The sequence below is a fragment of the Elaeis guineensis genome, chromosome 3, assembly GCF_000442705.2.
Source record: "Elaeis guineensis isolate ETL-2024a chromosome 3, EG11, whole genome shotgun sequence".
In the NCBI taxonomy this organism is placed as follows: Eukaryota; Viridiplantae; Streptophyta; class Magnoliopsida; order Arecales; family Arecaceae; genus Elaeis; species Elaeis guineensis.
Genome location: NC_025995.2, coordinates 104,244,673 through 104,264,019, shown reverse-complemented (window position 1 = coordinate 104,264,019; position 19,347 = coordinate 104,244,673). Strand labels below are relative to the sequence as shown.

At 49.2% G+C, this 19,347-nt stretch overlaps 1 protein-coding gene across 1 annotated transcript; it reads left to right on the top strand.

Moving 5' to 3' along the window:
- The first annotated feature begins 1,507 nt into the window (after nt 1-1,507).
- LOC105041270 (receptor protein kinase-like protein ZAR1) lies at nt 1,508-4,898 on the top strand. Its single transcript, XM_019848891.2, has 3 exons — nt 1,508-1,804; nt 1,978-3,413; nt 3,871-4,898. The coding sequence occupies exons 1-3, from the start codon at nt 1,674-1,676 to the stop codon at nt 4,506-4,508; spliced, it is 2,205 nt and encodes a 734-aa protein (XP_019704450.1). The 5' UTR covers nt 1,508-1,673; the 3' UTR covers nt 4,509-4,898.
- The last annotated feature ends 14,449 nt before the right edge of the window (nt 4,899-19,347 follow it).

Genomic DNA, 19,347 nt, shown 5'->3' with positions numbered 1-19,347 from the left:
GAATAGTTAGGTTCAAACTCGAGTGATGACCACATTCAAAAACAAAAAAAAAAAAAAAAGAAGGGGAAAAAACAAAGACTAACAAGAACTCTTGTTACCTAAAGGCTCTATCTGTCTATCATATAGCAACTTAATTATCAGAGTCCAACTACTTGAAGATGCACCGACTCAATACATTCTACAATGACCTGTAGCATCATACGTACCCCTTAAACTGTGTTTCCCTGCCACAACATGCAGGAGCAATTCTAACAGGGGGCCATCATTGCATTTTTCTTCTGGTTCCAAATATCTCATGATACATATTTTATAGATCAAGTAGATCTTTAGTGAAGTGCCTTTGTAGAAAGCTAGGGAGTGTTCGACTTTCCAATACTTACAACCGATGTCAGCAAGGTATAGAGTGGAAAGCCTGGTTGCTTAGTCTTGAAACTAGATACAGTACTTCTTCCAGGGCATCATAGTGGACGTGTTCCACGCTGTCCTGCTCCAAAGAGAATAAAGGTGGGCATATTCTGTGCCATTGTCAATTGCATTAGAGAGCAAAGTTCCACATAAACTTGATTTCTTTATGCAATTATTCTCGAGATTTCCACCAATTTGTACTTAAAAAATATGGACCTCTCATCTGTTCTGCCATAACACTGTTGTATGAACTATTAAGAACTCTCATGCACCAAACCGGCAACCGAAGCAATGTCTGCTGCCCCTCCGCCCCCACACTCAGCCCAACCCATTGAGGATAATGAACTGAAAGAAGAGAAGTTAGGGGGGAAAAATTCTGTTCACCAAGTCGCGCAAAGTTACTAATGGCTCAAATCGTCGATTCAGTTCAGCTTTGGGATAATAAATCGGCCCCAGCAGTCCCACAAGCTTTGATAGTTATTGCTAGGGATGGTCTCCCGCAGGAAAGTATCAGTCTGTGGTGACTGGAAGTCGAAGAGTATTAAAGGGTGGAATGGAAGTCATATTTGTTTACTTGCGTCCACCTGACCAATTTGAACACTGGAGATATGCAATGCTGCCATTCGGACTCTCTTTCAAACTTGGGCCAATTCAGCCCGCCTAGTTGCTCCATCCCTCCACAATTTGATAATGCCAATGATTGCACCGACAACGCCGACCTTCCAAGCCTAACAAAGAAAGGCATTCACAGTTCTTGATATATCCAAGAGCAAAATTTTAGCGCACAAGATTTGGAGCCCTTATCCAATAGAGGCTTTAGATTTGCTATGAGGGAGCTCATCAACCATCTATCAAGGTACAATGAAAAGATAACTCAGTTCTGTAACTTTTTTTTTTTTTTTACTGAGAGGTAATTACCTTACTTTTCCCGTCGGAGCCCTTGGTGTTCTCAAAACGTTACTCAAAAGGCATGTGGACCAGGACCACCGTGTACGGATGAAACTTGCAAAAGGAAAAGGAAAAGGAGGAGAGTCTTCAAGAAAGAAAGAATTATTTGCAGAGAAAGGGGAAAGATTTCCTTGGATGCGTGCCATGGGAGCCTGTCACTTCCAACGGTCCGGGTTACAGGATTTGGCCCACAGCCCCAATACCCTCCGGTTCGGACGGACCAACCCCCGACCCACCATCACATGCAAACATTGCGCTCAATTTGTCCCAAATATTCCCCCCAACCCCTTGCCACGTTGGAAAATCTCGAGCCATGACTGATGAGACGCAGACGCCTTAAGTGCTTACTGGTATGGTGGGAGGCCGCCCACCCTCCCTTGCTCTTACATCTTCACCCTTTTTCTTATCAAACCTTCTTTCCTCTTCCCTCAGGGCTCTCAGCACAGCAGAGGTAAGCTCAAGAACTAGCTGAAATTTTTTTTATTTTCCCCTTCTTTGTATCCATTTCTAGGCTTTGTAGAGATTAGAGAAGTGTTTTGTTTTCCAACTTTCCCAACGTCTCTCGCCATTCATGGGGTTTCCATCCATACTGACTCCCTTCTGGGTGCTCTCTTTGCTCTCCAGTACCTATATTTTCCCTGTGGGTGCCTTAAATGAAGAGGGTGTTGCCCTTCTCTCATTCAAGGCATCCATAAGCGAGGACCCAGAAGGATCCCTGGCCAACTGGAACTCTTCTAGTCTGGACCCCTGCTCTTGGAATGGGATAACTTGTAAGGAAGGAGCGGTGGTCTCCGTAGCTCTCCCAAAGAACAAACTTTTGGGTTCCCTTCCCTCTTCTCTTGGCTCCCTCCCTTCCCTCAGGCACATCAACCTCAGGAGCAACAGGCTCCAGGGGAGGCTGCCCCCCGGTCTCTTTGCTGCCCGAGGGCTCCAAAGCTTGGTGCTTTCTGGGAATTCCTTGTCTGGGCCTCTCCCTCCCGAGATTGGCAAGCTTTTTTACCTCCAAAACTTGGACCTTTCCGACAACTCGCTCAACGGTTCCATACCAGTTGCTCTCTTCCAGTGCAAGGGGCTGAAGAGCCTTGATATAAGCCACAATAACTTCACAAATTCTCTCCCAATCGGTCTTGGAAGCAACTTGGCTGGGTTGGAAAAGCTTAATCTTTCGTATAATAGATTGAATGGTTCAATTCCTAGTGATATTGGCAACCTCTCAAGCCTTCAGGGCACAGTAGACCTTTCGCACAATGTCTTCTCTGGTGCTATTCCGACGAGCCTCGGGAGTTTGCCGGAGAAGGTCTATATTGATCTCACATACAACAATCTCAGTGGTCCAATACCTCAGAATGGGGCCTTGGTGAACAGAGGACCGACAGCATTTATTGGAAACCCCGGCCTGTGTGGCACACCATTGAAGAATCCTTGTTCTTCCGGCACACCTGGGAGCTCTCCCTCAACCTTACCATCTTTGCCAAAAAATTACCCACCTCCAGCATCAGAAGCGAACAATAGCCAGAAAAGCAACCACAGAGGCTTGAGTAAAAGTGCTGTGATTGCGATTGTCGTGAGTGATGTTGTTGCAATTGGTCTTATGGCGGTGGTGTTCTTTTACTGCTACCAGATGGCAGTTTCTTCTAATGGTGAGGAAGAAGGTGGGAAGTCCAATACGGGTTCGAAGGGAGGCAAGAAATGTGTGTGTTTTAGGAAAGATGAATCAGAGCAGCAGTCAGATAATGTTGAGCAAATTGATCTCATACCATTAGATCATCGGGTGCAGTTTGACCTGGATGAGCTTCTAAAGGCTTCTGCTTTTGTTTTGGGAAAGAGCGGGATTGGCATCGTGTACAAGGTTGTGCTGGAGGAGGGACTTACCTTGGCCGTGAGAAGGTTGGGTGAAGGAGGATCTCAACGGTTCAAAGAATTCCAAACAGAGGTAGAAGCTATAGCGAAGGTCAGGCATCCCAATATTGTTGCTCTAAGAGCATACTATTGGTCGATCGAAGAGAAACTTCTTATATATGATTACATACCGAATGGCACCCTATCTGCTGCAATTCATGGTGAGCACACAGACTATATTGACATCTAATTTGCTTTAAATTCTTATGCTTTGCTTAGTGTAGGAAGTCTACGATTTAATTACTTGCAGATTTATCGTAGTTTTTCTTATTTTATAGCCTTAGTGTATGAGTAAATTGCAAAAATTATACATGATTAATGTTAGAAAAGATTTACTGTAGTAAACTCAATTGTGTTTGAGTTCTTGATTGTCCAACATAGATAGGTAAATAAATAAATTATTTTTGGAAGCTAAGGCTGTAGACATGTTTTACTATGAGAAATTGAAATTTGTTCTTGGGTTACGTGGGTTAAATAGAACTATAATTGATCTTATTTCAGTCATCTGGTTAGTGCACCACCACCACAAACACTAGCACTGTTATGTCTTCTTTATGTACCATGGATGCATATTGAGTGATTATACTGATTATTGTGCTCTTATGCATCTGATTTCAGGAACGGGTGGAAATGTTAATTTTTCACCATTGTCATGGGATGCCAGGCTTAAAATCATGAAGGGGATAGCCAAGGGCTTAGCCTTTTTGCATGAATTCAGCCCAAAGAAGTATGTCCATGGAGATCTCAAACCCAATAATATACTCCTAGATATGAAAATGGAAGCATACATATCTGATTTTGGACTCGGGCACCTTGCAAACATAGCAGGAGAATCCCCCATGATGCAGTCAACAGAAAAGCCACAGAATCAAATCTCTGATGTTGCAGTTAGTCCCATCATGAGTGGTGCACTAAGCTATCAAGCTCCTGAAGCCTTTACTACTCTAAAACCATCACAAAAATGGGATGTTTACTCATATGGAGTGATTTTGCTGGAATTGATATCTGGGAGGTCTCCTGTGGTTTTAATGGATAATTCAGAAATGGATTTGGTTCGATGGGTCCAGTTCTGTATTGATGAGAGGAAACCCCTTCTCGATGTATTAGACCCCTTCTTAGCCAAGGAACCAGAGAAAGAAGATCAGATTATTGCAGTGCTTAAGATAGCTCTGGCTTGTGTTCAATTCAACCCTGAAAAGAGACCAGCAGTGAGGCATGTCAGTGATACTCTGGAAAGGTTATCTACCAGAAGCTGAGAAAATCTGGGAAACAGGTGGATGTATGAGCATCATTCTCTTCAGCTTACATGGAAATTGGTTCTTGTAGAGGTTCAAATACCAAGCTGATAGTTCTTAGTCTGGACTTGCTCCATCATGCAAATATTCCACAAAAATCGAACAGAATGCCAGCTCAGTTTCAGCTTACATGAAAATTTTCATTCGGCTTGCCACTGAAGGTTCTCTCCTAATCTTTGTCAGTATGTTATAGTTACTGCAGTTTGTGTAGAATCTGGGTCCTCTGCAAAAACTTGTGGTACACCTAATGTGCCTGTATGATTGATCCTTGCAAATATGTTGTTGCATAATGTAAAAGCATCAATCTTCAAAATGTATTCCAGTTTCTGTTTTAGCATCTTTGGACCTCAAGTCCTTGTTGATTGTTTTTATGCTCTGGTGGTAAAATTCTGAGGCCTGGAGACTACTTTCTAGTCTTCAGAGATCAGGCGGCTGGTTGACAATGGTTTTGTCTTCGTTAAACTAGGGGCTAGTGTGAACATACTTTTGTGTTTTGTGAGCTGGAGTATAGGAAGCAAGACCGAATAATTAGGTATGTGAGAGAATCTTTGTGTTTAACTAAGGTCATGTCTGCCTTTCTAAAACAGACTTTTGAAATTGTTCTTTTTCTCCTAGGTAATGAGTAACAGGTATAGACTTCTGATGTAGCTTGGTGGTTGGTAACATGGTGTGCTTCGTCTTATTGGAAAATTATGCATTGTTTTTTTTTTTTGGATGTTCCTCTTCAATTCAGAACAAGCAATTTATGTGTAGTTGCTGTTGGATATAAAAATGGACGCACAATAATTCAAAAACTAGAATGTTGAAATGTTTAAGAGAATCTTTGGTCAATGTAATTATCAGTTTTTTACCATATTAATGTAATATGCGGAGAATTCACTAACGGTCCGAAAAGGAGGAGTTTAAATAATTTCTAATAAAAATTAAGAAATATAAATTGGTAAACTTATTAATATATTTATCATTTATTCCGGCAAAAGAAAGCATGAGATGGGAGGCAGCATTGCAGCGTCCCCATAACCACCAGTAGCTAACAGCATAATTAGATTTGCCATCCATGAATACTTCTGGAAGAAAATAGCAAAATTCACAAATCACTAAATCCATCTGTCATTGAATGATTCTCGTATCAGAGAAACTTCTAAGAATCATTTAGCTAATGAAAAAAAAAAAAAGTGAAAAATCAAGATATTTTGTTCATTTGAATAAAATTTTTACTATTAGGAGAATAACCCAATGATGATTGGGATGCATCTCTACCATCCGTGAAACCTTTAATCCCGGCGTTCAATACGTGAGAGTGAAAAAAGTACCAAGGCCAAGAATTTCAGGAATGAGCTGATGAGACGACCTCAGCTCACAATGGAGGTCTCCAGACGGATGGACTTTATTCCGCTCCAGTGGTGCTTCCGTAGGGTTGGTGGGTGGTGGGTCCTCGCAGCATCTTGTCTCGTTTTGCTGCTAGTGCCGCTGCCACCGTGGAGCACCGGAGACCCAGCCCTCGAAAAGTTGACACATTTTGCTTGCTTCCGTGGTAGGAAGATGGAATCCAATGTTTCCTTATACCCTTATCAGAATGGGCAAGGTTAAATGGATACTTAAGTAGAGGAAACTTAGAAAAGATAGTTATTTCTTCCTGCTTAAATTCCTCCAGATTTAAAAGCAGGGATGAATTGGCTACCACTGTGGCCATGCATGCAGTGTAGCAAACCAATGCACCGGCCTGTCTCCTGGAGCATTTTTTTTTTTTTTTCTACGTCCTTTGCGCCCAAAAGGAATGGTCCTTGCTGCTGGGACCGTGCAACATATCAAATGGGGGCAATGAACTAGCCTGCCTCTTTGAGCTTTTCTCTGTTTCAGCAACGTACCAACCACTTCAATCATGCTTGCTTCATTGTAGTAGTTGGCCTGTCATGACCAAGCTCGCCTGGCCAACTGACGTGGCTGGACAAGTTGTTTGCTTCTCGTCACTCCGCAATCTCCGCCACAGCAAATAAGTCAGCTTTTTTGAAACGACTTGGTCTCAGCTCAATGCTTCACTCAAAAGTTTCCGATTAGAAAATGAGCCGAGCACAAAGCAACATCTTATAGCCTCCCTTCTCTAATGGACGAGCCAGTTTCAAACAGTAGTCAGCCTGCCAACAAAAAAAAATACAAATTCCGGCTTGGCACGAGAGCTAGCTCACGTAGCTCAAAAGCCAAGGGAGAAACTGTAATTCTGAACTGGATTGAGTAGAGCTTGAGCAACCCATCAACGTGACACAACCATGACGGCACAAAAAACATGACAGAGCCTAACCCATCAACATGACAGCTCCAACAGTCCAAAGCTCGGCCTTGGCATACAGGCCTCTTGCACATTCCAGTGCCCCCACCATCCATATCCACTCAACCGTGGACATAATTCATATGTCACAGCATGCAGCCATGCATATCTAAAGCTTTTTTTTCCTTCTTTCCCCATGTTTGCTTCAAACAATTTAGTACGCTGCTGCACCTTAACATTTGGGATGCAATGTATAGACTGGAGAATTTTGATTGGATTGCAGTTGCATGTATCTGCAACACTAATATGCTCATAAGATAAGCAGTTCAAGAGCCCAGGCATCTAAACAGCCTATAAATTAACCTTCAATTATTCACTCGCCTGTCAATTCTTCTCTTTGGGAAACTCACTACTTTAACACTCTTTGCTAGGAGTGGTCGACGTATCAGCCACAAAAATCCACCTGAACATTCTGTGTGGCTCACACACCAGAGTTACATGTTGCTTAGAATTGGGCAGAGTCGAGGCTTACCAGTTTCCACCAGTTTGTCATCGTACTTGAGAAACAAATAAGCATTCTATTTAGCTCTGTTCCCCCGATCTCGGAAAGGAGGGACTAAAACTTGTCAGGTTAAGGAATAAAAGAGATTTCCTATAATTCTTGATAGATAAGTAAAATAGATTCTGTTGGTACAAAAATCTACCTGCATCGGAGAAGCTGGAGTCGAGGAAGTCGCGGTCGCCGTCGGGACCTGCAAAAGAAGTCTAAACCGGAGGTGGAGTTGCCCCGGCAAGACCCTCCGACGCTCAAGTCAGTTCTCTACCTCAACAAGAATGGAGTGCTCGAACGAAAATTTTAGCAGAATTTCTAGATAAAAATAAGAGCTTGGAGAATAACGTATCTGGGGTCTCCCTTTTATAGGCGGGGGGGAGCAAAGGATTGATAGCGACTGTTTATGATCGCCTCATCGTGGGCCGTATGGAGCTAGGAGGAAATTTATCATGAAGAGTAATGGGGTGGAGTCGTGGCTGTCACCATGGCTCGCCACGTTTAATCAGTTGCAGGGAGTGGAGTGGCGTCCGTTGTCGCGACTCGCCAGGGAGTGGTGGAACTGCACAGGATCCGTTGCAGGAAGTGAAGCAGAATCGTGGTCGTTGCTGCGGCCTGCCAGAGAGTGATGGAGCTGCGTAGGATCCGCCGCGGGGAGTGGAGTAGAGTTGTGGCCGTTACTACGGCCTGCCAGGGAGTGATGGAGCCGCGTAGGATCCACCGCGGGGAGTGGAGCAGAGTTGTGGCCGAAGTTCAGTTGGAGTCTGATTTTCGCAAAAGCCCGGATGGAGATCATTTGTCGAGGAATCTCGACCGAGACCTTCAGCAGGAGTTCAGGGCAAAAGTCTGGCTCCCGTGGGAGCCCGGACAAAGACTACCTGTAGCTGGAGTCGGAGACGAAGTCCGACTCCCGTAAAAGTCCGAACGAAGTCTTCCTGCAGTCGAAATTGGAGATGAAGTCCGGCTCCCGTAAGAGTTTGGACGAAGTCTTCCCGCTGTCGAGGTTGGAGATGGAGTCCGGCTCCCGTAGGAGTCCGGAGGAAGTCTTCCTGTAGTCGAAGTTGGAGATAAAGTCCGGCTCCCGTAGGAGTCCGGACGAAGTCTTCCTGTAGTCAAAGTTGGAAATGAAGTCCGGCTCCCGTAAGAGTCCGGACGAAGTCTTCCTGCTGCTGAAGTCGGGGGTGGAGTCCGGCTCCCGTAGGAGTCCGAACGAAGTCTTCCTGTAGTCAGAGTTGGAGATGGAGTCCAGCTCCGGTAGGAGTCCGGGCGAAGTCTTCCTGCTGCTGAAGTCGGGGACGGAGTCCGGCTCCCGTAGGAGTCCGGACGAAGTCTTCCTGTAGTCGAAGTTGGAGATGAAGTCCAGCTCCCGTAGGAGTCCAGACGAAGTCTTCTCGCTGTCGAGGTTGGAGATGGAGTCCGGCTCTCGTAGGAGTCCGGACGAAGTCTTCCTGTAGTCGAAGTTGGAGATGAAGTCCGCTCTCGTAGGAGTCCGGATGAAGTCTTCCTGCTGCTGAAGTCGGGGACGGAGTCCGGCTCCCATAGGAGTCCGGACGAAGTCTTCCTGTAGTCGAAGTTGGAGATGGAGTCCGGCTCCCGTAGGAGTCCGGATGAAGTCTTCCTGCTGCTGAAGTCGGGGACGGAATCCGGCTCCCGTAGGAGTCTGGACGAAGTCTTCCTGTAGTCGAAGTTGGAGATGAAGTCCGGCTCCCGTAGGAGTCCGGACGAAGTCTTCCCACTGTCGAGGTTGGAGATGGAGTCCGGCTCCCGTAGGAGGCCAGACGAAGTCTTCCTGTAGTCGAAGTTGAAGATGAAGTCCGGCTCCCGTAGGAGTCCGGACGAAGTCTTCCTGTAGTCGAAGTTGGAGATGAAGTCCGGCTCCCGTAGGAGTCCGGACGAAGTCTTCCCGCTTCGAGGTTGGAGATGGAGTCCGGCTCCCGTAGGAGTCCGGACGAAGTATTCCTATAGTCGAAGTTGGAGATGAAGTCCGGCTCCCGTAGGAGTCCGGACGAAGTCTTCCCGCTGTCGAGGTTGGAGATGGAGTCCGGCTCCCGTAGGAGTCCGGACGAAGTCTTCCTGCTGCTGAAGTTGGAGATGGAGTCCGGCTCCCGTAGGAGTCCGAACGAAGTCTTCCTGCTGCTAAAGGTCGGACGCCGGTAGAATCTCCGAGGGGTCACTCCTGACACGAACTTCGGCTGGGGAGAGTTTTACACCCAATACCAGTCCCCCTACTTTCGAGTTCGAGTTTCGATCGAAGGAAGTACAGAAAATTTTCACAGCCGAAGTCGCTTCCTTGAATTCTGCACACGACCGCCCTCGAAAATCTTGGTATTTAATGCGCGCGTGCTGGAGCATTTTTTTGATTAGGACGATCCGAAGAGTCCTTTCGGAACTCCCACCAGGGCATAATCCTAAGCGTCACGCCATAATGGTCCGCGAACGGTCAGCCCTATGCCGCGATGAGTGGGACACGTGGCGGGCACTGGTTGACTGGGGATATCTGCCACCATAACTGCACCAGGCCCCGTTGCTTATTTAAGCCCCCGCCTTTCCTTCAGAGGCTTCACTTCGCTTGAGGGTTGACACCTTTCTTCCGCCTGAGAGCTTAGCCACTCAGCCACTCCATCGGTGCCCTTTTCGACTCCGAGCATCTTTCGCACCAGTCTTTGCCATCTCCGTCGGCTCTCCGCCGTCTTCAGTCCCCCGAGTCTCTCCGAGGGGTTCTCCCGTCGGGGCCTCCGCCCCGAAGGCCAACCTCAAGAGGATGCCACAGACCAGGAAGAGTGTGAGGAGGAGAACAGCAGCCTGCAAGTTCTCCGGTTGTCAAACTGTCGCTGAGGGTTCCCGTCGCCTTAAAGGGGGCTCGAGGGAGAATTTCTTCAACAACAGAGGTTTAACAACGAGGACAACCGGTGAGGGCGTTCCGCCTGAGAATTTCGGAGTAGCTGAACGGGACGACACCGGTCAAGGGGGCAGAGCTGTCGTCACAAGCTGTGACGGGATTCTTGACGTCGTCGGGATCGAGGGACCAGAAGCGGTCGGCACCGACGGTGGGGCAGTAGAACTTGTTGCGGGGACGGTGGAAGTAGCGCATGCCGACCTTGTCGGAGTACCTAGGACGGTGGTTGTCGTGGAGCACACGGTGGTGGCGCATGCCTCCGACGCCATCGCGGCCTCCGGGGTACTTTCGGTTCTTCTTGAAGCAGGTCATCGTCGTCGCTGTCATTGCCTTCGCTGCCCCCTGAATTCTATCCCATCCTTTTTCCCCTAGGGTTGGGGTTTCGACGATGGAGCGGAACGAGGCGGGGGACGAGAGGTTTATCACACGCACTGAAAAATACTGCTGAGAAGGACAGAACTGGGAAGAGAAGTCGACAGCTTGAAGTGGTCTCCGGTGTATCCCTTTCGAGTCTTGTAGTAATGTTTTCTTTTTCTGGCCCTCCGGGTCTTGTAACGTTCATCTTGTTAATCAAAAAATGAGAAGGAAATTTTGTTACTTCGTCCGCACCTTGCATCGAATTGCTGCCTGCCGAATTTTTTTTCTTTACCATTGTTATTATTGTATTCCCTTCTCTCTCTTTCTCTCTTTTTTTTTTTTCGGTGTCGTCCGGAGGTTACTGGTTGTTGCCACGTCGGCTCGCCTTTCCAGTTATCCTTCTTCTTCAGCCTTGATGGCTCTATAATGCATATTCAATAAATAATATGAGAAGAAAATTTTCTACTACCTCTTTTACTCATGTGTTAAATTGTCGCTTGTCGAGCTTCTTTCGGCCTTCACGTCGTTCGGGGGTATCCGATTGCCATCGCATCGACCCGTCCTTTCATCCATGGCCGCAGATTTGCCTGGGGCCGCTCGGGTTTGGCGCCCCCCATCAGGGCTCGAGCTCGGAGGTCTGAGCTTCTCGTCACCCTGAGGAAGTCGTCTTATCTCGGACTTGCATTGAGAGAAAGCTGGGGTTCTTGATAAGAACTCCAATCCCTACTGAGACGAGGTTCTCTGCATCTTCGATGCTGTTTATTTTCCATTCGTCACTGACGTAGTCCATCGCTTTCCTTTCTAACTCCTCTCCCCTTTCCTCTTTTTCTTTTTCGAGTGGGATTTTTTCCTCTGCTCTTGGTGGGGTTGCGGGAGCCCGGCTCCCGTAGGAGTTCGGGCAGAGTCTTCCTGCAACCAGAGTTGGGGACGAAGTCCGGCTCCCGTAGGGGTCCGGGCGAGGTCCACCTGCAATTAAAGTCAGAGGCGAAGTCTGGCTCCCGTAGGAGTCCGGATGAAGTTTACCAGTAGTCGAAGTCGGGGATGAAGCCCGGCTTCCGTAGGAGTCCGGACGGAGTCCACCTGCAATTAGCATCGGGGGCGAAGTCTGGCTCCCGTAGGAGTCCGAATGAAGTCTTCTTGCGAAGGGGTCGCTGGGAAGGTCCCCTTTTTTCCATCTGATCTTGAATGACTAGGCCTTAATTGGTGTCGGGGGGAGGTTTTTTCCCTATTTATGCCGTAACAGGTTTTAGTTCTGGTTAGGACGAGGTTCTCCTCCTGTCCCTAACGTGGCTATAGGGGCACATATGGGCACTGCCGGGCCTTTCCCCCCATCCGGTCTAGGTATAACCGGGCCTTCGATTTTGCTCATGTTAGGACAAGGTTCTCCTCCTGTTCCTAACATGGCTGTGGGGGCACATATGGACGTTGCAGGGCCTCTCCCCCCATCCGGTCTAAAGAGAATCGGGCCTTCGACTTTGCTCAAGTTAGGGCGAGGTTCTCCTCCTGTCCCTAACAGGGCTGTGGGGCACATATGGGCGTTGCAGGGCCTCTCCCCCCATCCGGTCTAAAGAGAACCGGACCTTCGACTTTGCTCAAGTTAGGGTGAGATTCTCCTCCTGTCCCTAACAAGGCTGTGGGGGCACATATGGGCGTTGCAGGGCCTCTCCCCCTATCCGGTCTAAAGAGAACCGGACCTTCGACTTTGCTAAAGTTAGGGCGAGGTTCTCCTCCTGTCCCTAACAGGGCTGTGGGGGCACATATGGGCATTGCTTGGTCTCTCCCCCCATCTGGTCTAAAGAGAACCGGGCCTTCGACTTTGCTCAAGTTAGGACGAGGTTCTCCTCCTGTCCCTAACAAGGCTGTGGGGGCACATATGGGCGTTGCTTGGCCTCTCCCCCCGTCCGGTCCAAAGAGAATCGAGCCTTCGACTTTGTTGAGATGAAGTTCTCCTCCTGCTTCCGACACGATTTGTTTTAACTGTCCTATCGATATAGGCTTGTGCCAAGGGATGAGACATATAGATATGCAACTTTTATTTAAAATAAAGTTATCGGTAATACATTCGTAGGTTTTTCGCGCTCCATTGTCGCGGGAGGTCTGCTCCTCCGAGCTCCTTGAGGTAATAAGTTTCGGACCGGACCACTTCTTTGACCTCATACGGGCCTTCCCAGTTTGGGGCGAGCTTCCCTCGATCCTGAGGTTACGAGACAGCAGCTCGTCGAAGCACTAGATCTCCTGCTCTAAAGGCTTTATTCTTGACCCGAAAATTATAATAGCGGGTGACTTTCTGTCTGTAGGCTGCCATCCGAACTTGAGCTACCTACCACTTTTCTTCCAGTAAGTCGAGGTTGGCTTTAAGACCTTGCGAATTGTGATGTTCGTTGAATGCCACGACCCGCGCCGACGGGAGTTTAAGCTCAATTGGGATAACAGCCTCCATTCCGAAGGCTAAAGCAAAGGGGGTCTCCCCCGTGGGCAGTCTTTGGGTAGTTCGATACGCCCACAGCACATGATAAAGTTCGTCTGCCCAAATTCCCTTCGCCTTTTCAAGCCTTGTCTTGATCCCTTGCAGTAGGGTTCTGTTGGTCACTTCAGCTTCGCCGTTCGCCTGAGGATGGGCTACTAATGTGAAGTTATGGGAGATATTTAGATCTTCACAGAATTCGGCGAATCTTGCTCCCGCGAACTGCCGTCTGTTATCAGTGATTAGGGTTCTTGGCAGACCGAACCTGCAAACGATTGACTTTCAGACGAAATCTTGCACTTTAGCTTCTGTGATTTTTGCCAGTGGTTTGGCTTCGACCCACTTGGTGAAGTAGTCAATCTCTACCAGGAGGAACTTCCTCTGCCCCGACACCACGGAAAAGGGTCCAAGGATGTCCATCCCCCATTGCGCAAAAGGCCATGGGACACTCAAGGGTGTAAGCTCGGTGGCGAGTTGTCTCTGGATGTTGGCATATCTCTGGCATCGGTCACACTTTCTGACGTATTCAATCGAGTCATGATGCATCGTCGGCCAGTAATATCCTTGGCGGAGCAACTTGTGGGATAAAGATCTAGCCCCCAGATGGCTTCCGCAGATTCCTTCATGCACCTCCCACAAGGCGTAGTCAGCTTCCGAAGGCCGGAGATATTTTAAAAGGGGCAAAGAGTATGATCTCTTATACAACTTGCCCTCATAAAGGATGTACCGGGAGGCTTGATTTCGGAGCTTCCGAGCTTCTTTCGCATCTTGGGGGAGAACCCCGTCTCCGAGATATGTTATCAGTGGGTCGATCCAGCTGGGCTCGTGGTCAATTTCCAACACGGGCCGCGATTCTTCCGTACTCGGGTACTTGAGCACTTCAAAGAGAACACCCTTGGGTAATTCGGTTGGAGCCAGCATTGCCAGCTTGGAGAGAAGGTCGGCCCTGGTATTTTCCAACCTCGGAATCTGCCTGATGTTGAAGCTGCTGAAGGCGGGGACGAGCTCCTTTACCTTTTCAAGATATTTAGCCATGCTGTCCTCTCGCGCTTCGTAGTTTTCGTTGACTTGTCCCACTACTAGTTGGGAGTCGCTGTGGACCTGGAGCCGATCTATTCCCAACTCTTTGGCGATCCTCAGTCCTGCGATCAGAGCTTCATATTCTGCTCCATTATTTGTTGCGGGAAACTCGAAGCGCAGAGCGTACTCCGCGACGACTCCCTCTGGACTGATCAAGATCAGGCCCGCGCCTGCGCCTGACATGTTGGAAGACCCATCCACGTAGAGGGCCCAAAAGCAACCAGAGGGATCTGCTTCTTCTTTGGGGGAGTTCGGTCGGGACTTCAGGCCGTAAATTTTACCTTGTTCAGGTTCGACCTCCTCTGGGATAGTACACTCCACTATGAAATCTGCCAATATCTGGACCTTCACTGCTGGCCTGGATCGATAGTTGATGTCGAATTCTGTGAGCTCGATCGTCCATTTTGCCATCCTCCCGGAGGCATCCGTCCGGTGCAGAATCGCCTTGATCAGTTGGTCGGTGAGCAGCGTTACGGTGTGCCCTTGAAAGTAGGATCGGAGCCTCCGGACTGCAATCAACAGGACGTAAGTCAGTTTTTCTAATTTGGTATACCTGGTCTCGACGTCTCTCAATGCGCGACTGACGTAGTAGATCGGCCATTGGACTTTTGCTTCTTCTTTGACAAGGACTGCCGCGAGAGCCATGGGAGAGACCGCCAGGTATAAAAACAGTTCCTTTCCAGGCTCTGGCTTCGCCAACAGCGGAGGTGAGCAGAGGTAGCTCCTTAGTTCTTCGAACGTCTGTTGGCACTCAGGGGTCCAACAAAAGTTCTTTGGCTGCTTGAGGGTTTGGAAGAAGGGTAAGCACCGTTCGGCCGACCTCGCGACGAAGCAATTCAGGGTTGCTACCCTCCCTGTAAGGCGCTAAACCTCTTTTATCGACTTTGGGGCGGCCATCTCCTGGATGGCGCGAATTTTCTCCGGATTGGCTTCAATTCCGCGCTCCGATACCATGAAGCCCAGGAACTTTCCTGAGGTCACTCCGAAAGCATATTTAGTCGGGTTCAGCTTCATTTTATATTTTCAGAGGGCGTCGAAGGTCTCCTCGAGGTCGGTGACGTGGTTCATGGAAGATTTGCTTTTTACGAGCACGTCGTCCACGTAGACCTCCATGTTGCGGCCGATCTGCTCCCTGAAGATTTTGTTCACCAACACTGGTAGGTTGCGCCTGCATTTTTTAGGCCGAAAGACATGATCCTGTAACAGTAAAGGCCACGGTTAGTAATGAAAGCAATCTTTTCTTCGTCTTCCGGTACCATCCTGATTTGATTATAGCCGGAGAATGTATCCATAAAGGTGAGGAGCTCATGGCCCGAGGTCGCGTCCACCAGTTGATCAATTCTGGACAGAGGGTAGCTGTCCTTTGGACAGACTTTGTTCGGCTTTTTGAAGTCTATGCACATCCTCCATTTGCCGTTTGCCTTTTTGTCTAGGACAACATTGGAAATCCAATCAGGGTAATTGACTTCTCTAATGAATCCGGCTTTCAGGAGTTTGTCCACTTCCTCGGCTATCGCCTTCTGCCTCTCTGGTGCATTACCTCGAATTTTTTCTTTCATCGGTTGATGCTTTGGATCGACGGTCAGATGGTGCTCTATGACTTCCGTGTCAATCCCCAGCATGTCCGCTGGAACCCAAGCGAAAACGTCCGCATTCTTTCGTAGAAAATCGATGAGACGCGTCCGCACCTCTTCCCCCAGGTTGGAGCCGATCATCGCCACATGCTCCGCATTCCCGTCGTTCAAAGGGATCGGTACCAGATCTTCGATTAGGCCGCCCCTCTCTTCAGTGAGGTCGTCGCAGGCATCCAGCCCATCAACTGGACAGGGGTCGGATTGGTCGCTTCTTTGCAAGGCTATATTGTAGCAGTGTCTAGCCAGGGCTTGGTCTCCTCTGACCTCTCCGATCCCCTGGTTGGTAGAGAATTTCAACTTCAAATGGTAGGTTGACACGATGGCTCGGAGAGCATTGAGGCCAGGTCGGCCGAGGATTGCGTTGTAGGCTGACGGCACCTTCACCACTAGAAAATTCACCAGAGCCCTGGATTGTCTTGGATATCGACCCGCAGCTACAGTCAAAGTCACCACTCCCTCCACCGGGACAGCATCGTCGATAAACCCTACTAGAAGGGAGGTAATCGGCCTCAAATGGCCGTCAAGGATGGACATTTTTGAAAAGGCATCGTAGAATAAAATATCGGCCGAACTTTCATTGTCGACAAGAATGCGGCGGATGTCGTAATTTACTATATTCAAGGAAACTACAACCGCGTCGTTATGAGGAAATTGGACTCCCTGAGCATCTTCTTCAGTAAAGGTTATGGGCTCCTCAATCTTTTGTCGCTTGGGGGGTACGGCCAGTACGTTGGTTGCTTTCTGTCGGAATCCTCCCGAGATGATGTTGGCAAAATCCGTCGGAGGCCGATTGTCTGACCGCTCCATGCCGGCGATCGTTGCCGAAGGATGTGGGGCCTGGAAAACTGGAGGCGAGGCCGAAGCTTGAGATCTGGCCGCGAAGGCCGTGGGTCGCCGTGTGGATGCTTCGCGAGAAGGCATCGGGCGAGGATCTAGTGGGGGAAGGAGTGGATGTCGGAGAGGATGACCAGAGGCGGTCCCGTTGAGCGGTCCTTTAAGAACAAGGGTACTGCAAAGACACGCCCCCTTCCTCTAGCGCCAATCCTGTTAGTGCAAAAATCCGCCTGCGTCGGAGAAACTGGAGTCGAGGGAGTCGCGGTCACCGTCGGGACCTGCAAAAGAAGTCTAAACCGGAGGTGGGGTTGCTCCGACAAGACCCTCCGACGCTCAAGTCAGTTCTCTACCTCAACAAGAATGGAGTGCTCGAACGAAAATTTTAACAGAGTTTCTAGGTAAAAATAAGAGCTTGGAGAATAATGTATCTGGGGTCCCCCTTTTATAGGCGGGGGGAGCAAAGGATTGATAGCGACTGTTTATCATCACCTCGTCGTGGGCCGTACGGAGCTAGGAGGAATTTATCATGAAGAGTAATGGGGTGGAGTTGTGGCTGTCACCATGGCTCGCCACGTGTAATCAGTTGCAGGGAGTGGAGCGACGTCCATTGTCGCAACTCGCCAGGGAGTGGTGGAACTGCACAGGATCCGTTGCAGAAAGTGGAGCAGAATCGTGGCCGTTGCTGCGGCCTGCCAGGGAGTGATGGAGCCACGTAGGATCCACCGCGGGGAGTGGAGTAAAGTTGTGGCCGTTACTATGGCCTGTCAGGGAGTGATGGAGCCGCGTAGGATCCGCCGCGAGGAGTGGGGTAGAGTTGTGGCCGAAGTTCGGTTGGAGTCTGATTTCCGCAGAAGTCCGGATGGGGATCATTTGTCGAGGAATCTCGATCGAGACCTTCAGCAGGAGTTCAGGACAAAAGTCCGGCTCCCGTGGGAGCCCGGACAAAGCCTACCTGTAGCTGGAGTCGGAGATGAAGTCCGACTCCCGTAAGAGTCCGGATGAAGTCTTCCTGCAGTCGAAGTTGGAGATGAAGTCCGGCTCCCGTAGGAGTCCGGACGAAGTCTTCCCACTGTCGAGGTTGGAGATGGAGTCCGGCTCCCGTAGGAGTCTGGACGAAGTCTTCCTGTAGTCAAAGTTGGAGATGAAGTCCGGCTCCCGTAGGAGTCCGGACGAAGTCTTCCTGTAGTTGAAGTTGGAGATGAAGTCCGGCTCCCGTAGGAGTCCGGACGAAGTCTTCCTACTGCTGAAGTCGGGGACGGAGTCCGGCTCCCGTAAGAGTCCGGACGAAGTCTTCTTGTAGTCAAAGTTGGAGATGGAGTCCGGCTCCCGTAGGAGTCCGGACGAAGTCTTCCTGCTGCTGAAGTCGGGGGCGGAGTCCGACTTCCGTAGGAGTCCGGACGAAGTCTTCCTGTAGTCGAAGTTGGAGATGAAGTCCGGCTCCCGTAGGAGTCCGGACGAAGTCTTCCCGCTGTCGAGGTTGGAGATGGAGTCCGGCTCCCGTAGGAGTCCGGACGAAATCTTTCTATAGTCGAAGTTGGAGATGAAGTCCGGCTCTCGTAGGAGTCCGGACGAAGTCTTCCTGCTGCTGAAGTCAGGGACGGAGTCCGGCTCCCGTAGGAGTCCAGACGAAGTCTTCCTGTAGTCAAAGTTGGAGATGGAGTCCGGCTCCCATAGGAGTCCGGACGAAGTCTTCCTGCTGCTGAAGTCGGGGACGGAGTCCGGCTCCCGTAGGAGTCCGGACGAAGTCTTCCTGTAGGCGAAGTTGGAGATGAAGTCTGGCTCCCGTAGGAGTCCGGACGAAGTCTTCCCGCTATCGAGGTTGGAGATGGAGTCCGGCTCCCGTAGGAGTCCGGACGAAGTCTTCCTGTAGTCGAAGTTGGAGATGAAGTCTAACTCCCGTAGGAGTCCGGACGAAGTCTTCCTGTAGTCGAAGTTGGAGATGAAGTCCGGCTCCCGTAGGAATCCGGACAAAGTCTTCCCGCTGTCGAGGTTGGAGATGGAGTCCGGCTCCCGTAGGAGTCCGGACGAAGTCTTCCTGTAGTCGAAGTTGGAGATGAAGTCCGGCTCCCGTAGGAGTCCGGACGAAGTCTTCCCGCTGTCGAGGTTGGAGATGGAGTCCGGCTCCCGTAGGAGTCCGGACGAAGTCTTCCTGCTGCTGAAATTGGAGATGGAGTCCGACTCCCGTAGGAGTCCGACTCCCGTAGGAGTCCGAACGAAGTCTTCCTACTGCTGAAGGTCGAACGCCGGTAGAATTTCTGAGGGATCACTCCTGACACGAACTTCGATTGGAGAGATTTTACACCCAACAGATTCCATGATGGACCCACCTGGCCATTATTGTTTACTAGCAATTTTCAACCGCCTGCGCTCCACAAGTTCCCTTGTTGAAAAAAATCGACCAACAAGCTCGATATGGAATAATGCCTTCAGACAGGATAATCTGGCAATCAATAAAATATTGTCACAAAAATCAATTAATATGTCCCACTATCTGGAAATAAGAGGGGGAATCAAAGAGTTCTATTCTAGATTATCATGAAAACAACTTGATCACTACCATCTGATCAAAGAATTTTTGAAAGTTAACAATTAATGGAAGACAAGACCAAGGGTGTCGTTCCTCGAGAAACTAAAGCAAGTATGTGTTGAACTCTTTGTTATAAGCAACTAGATGTCACTACAAGCTTCAAAAGTCCCTAGCAAATGACGGACCATAGTT

Bases quoted from the DNA above. Each gene is read 5' to 3' on its own strand.
- LOC105041270 (XM_019848891.2), top strand. From the start codon at position 1,674: ATGAGACGCAGACGCCTTAAGTGCTTACTGGTATGGTGGGAGGCCGCC. The intron at 1,805-1,977 runs GTAAGCTCAAGA...TTTGCTCTCCAG, and splicing joins GGGCTCTCAGCACAGCAGAG to TACCTATATTTTCCCTGTGG. The intron at 3,414-3,870 runs GTGAGCACACAG...ATCTGATTTCAG, and splicing joins CCTATCTGCTGCAATTCATG to GAACGGGTGGAAATGTTAAT.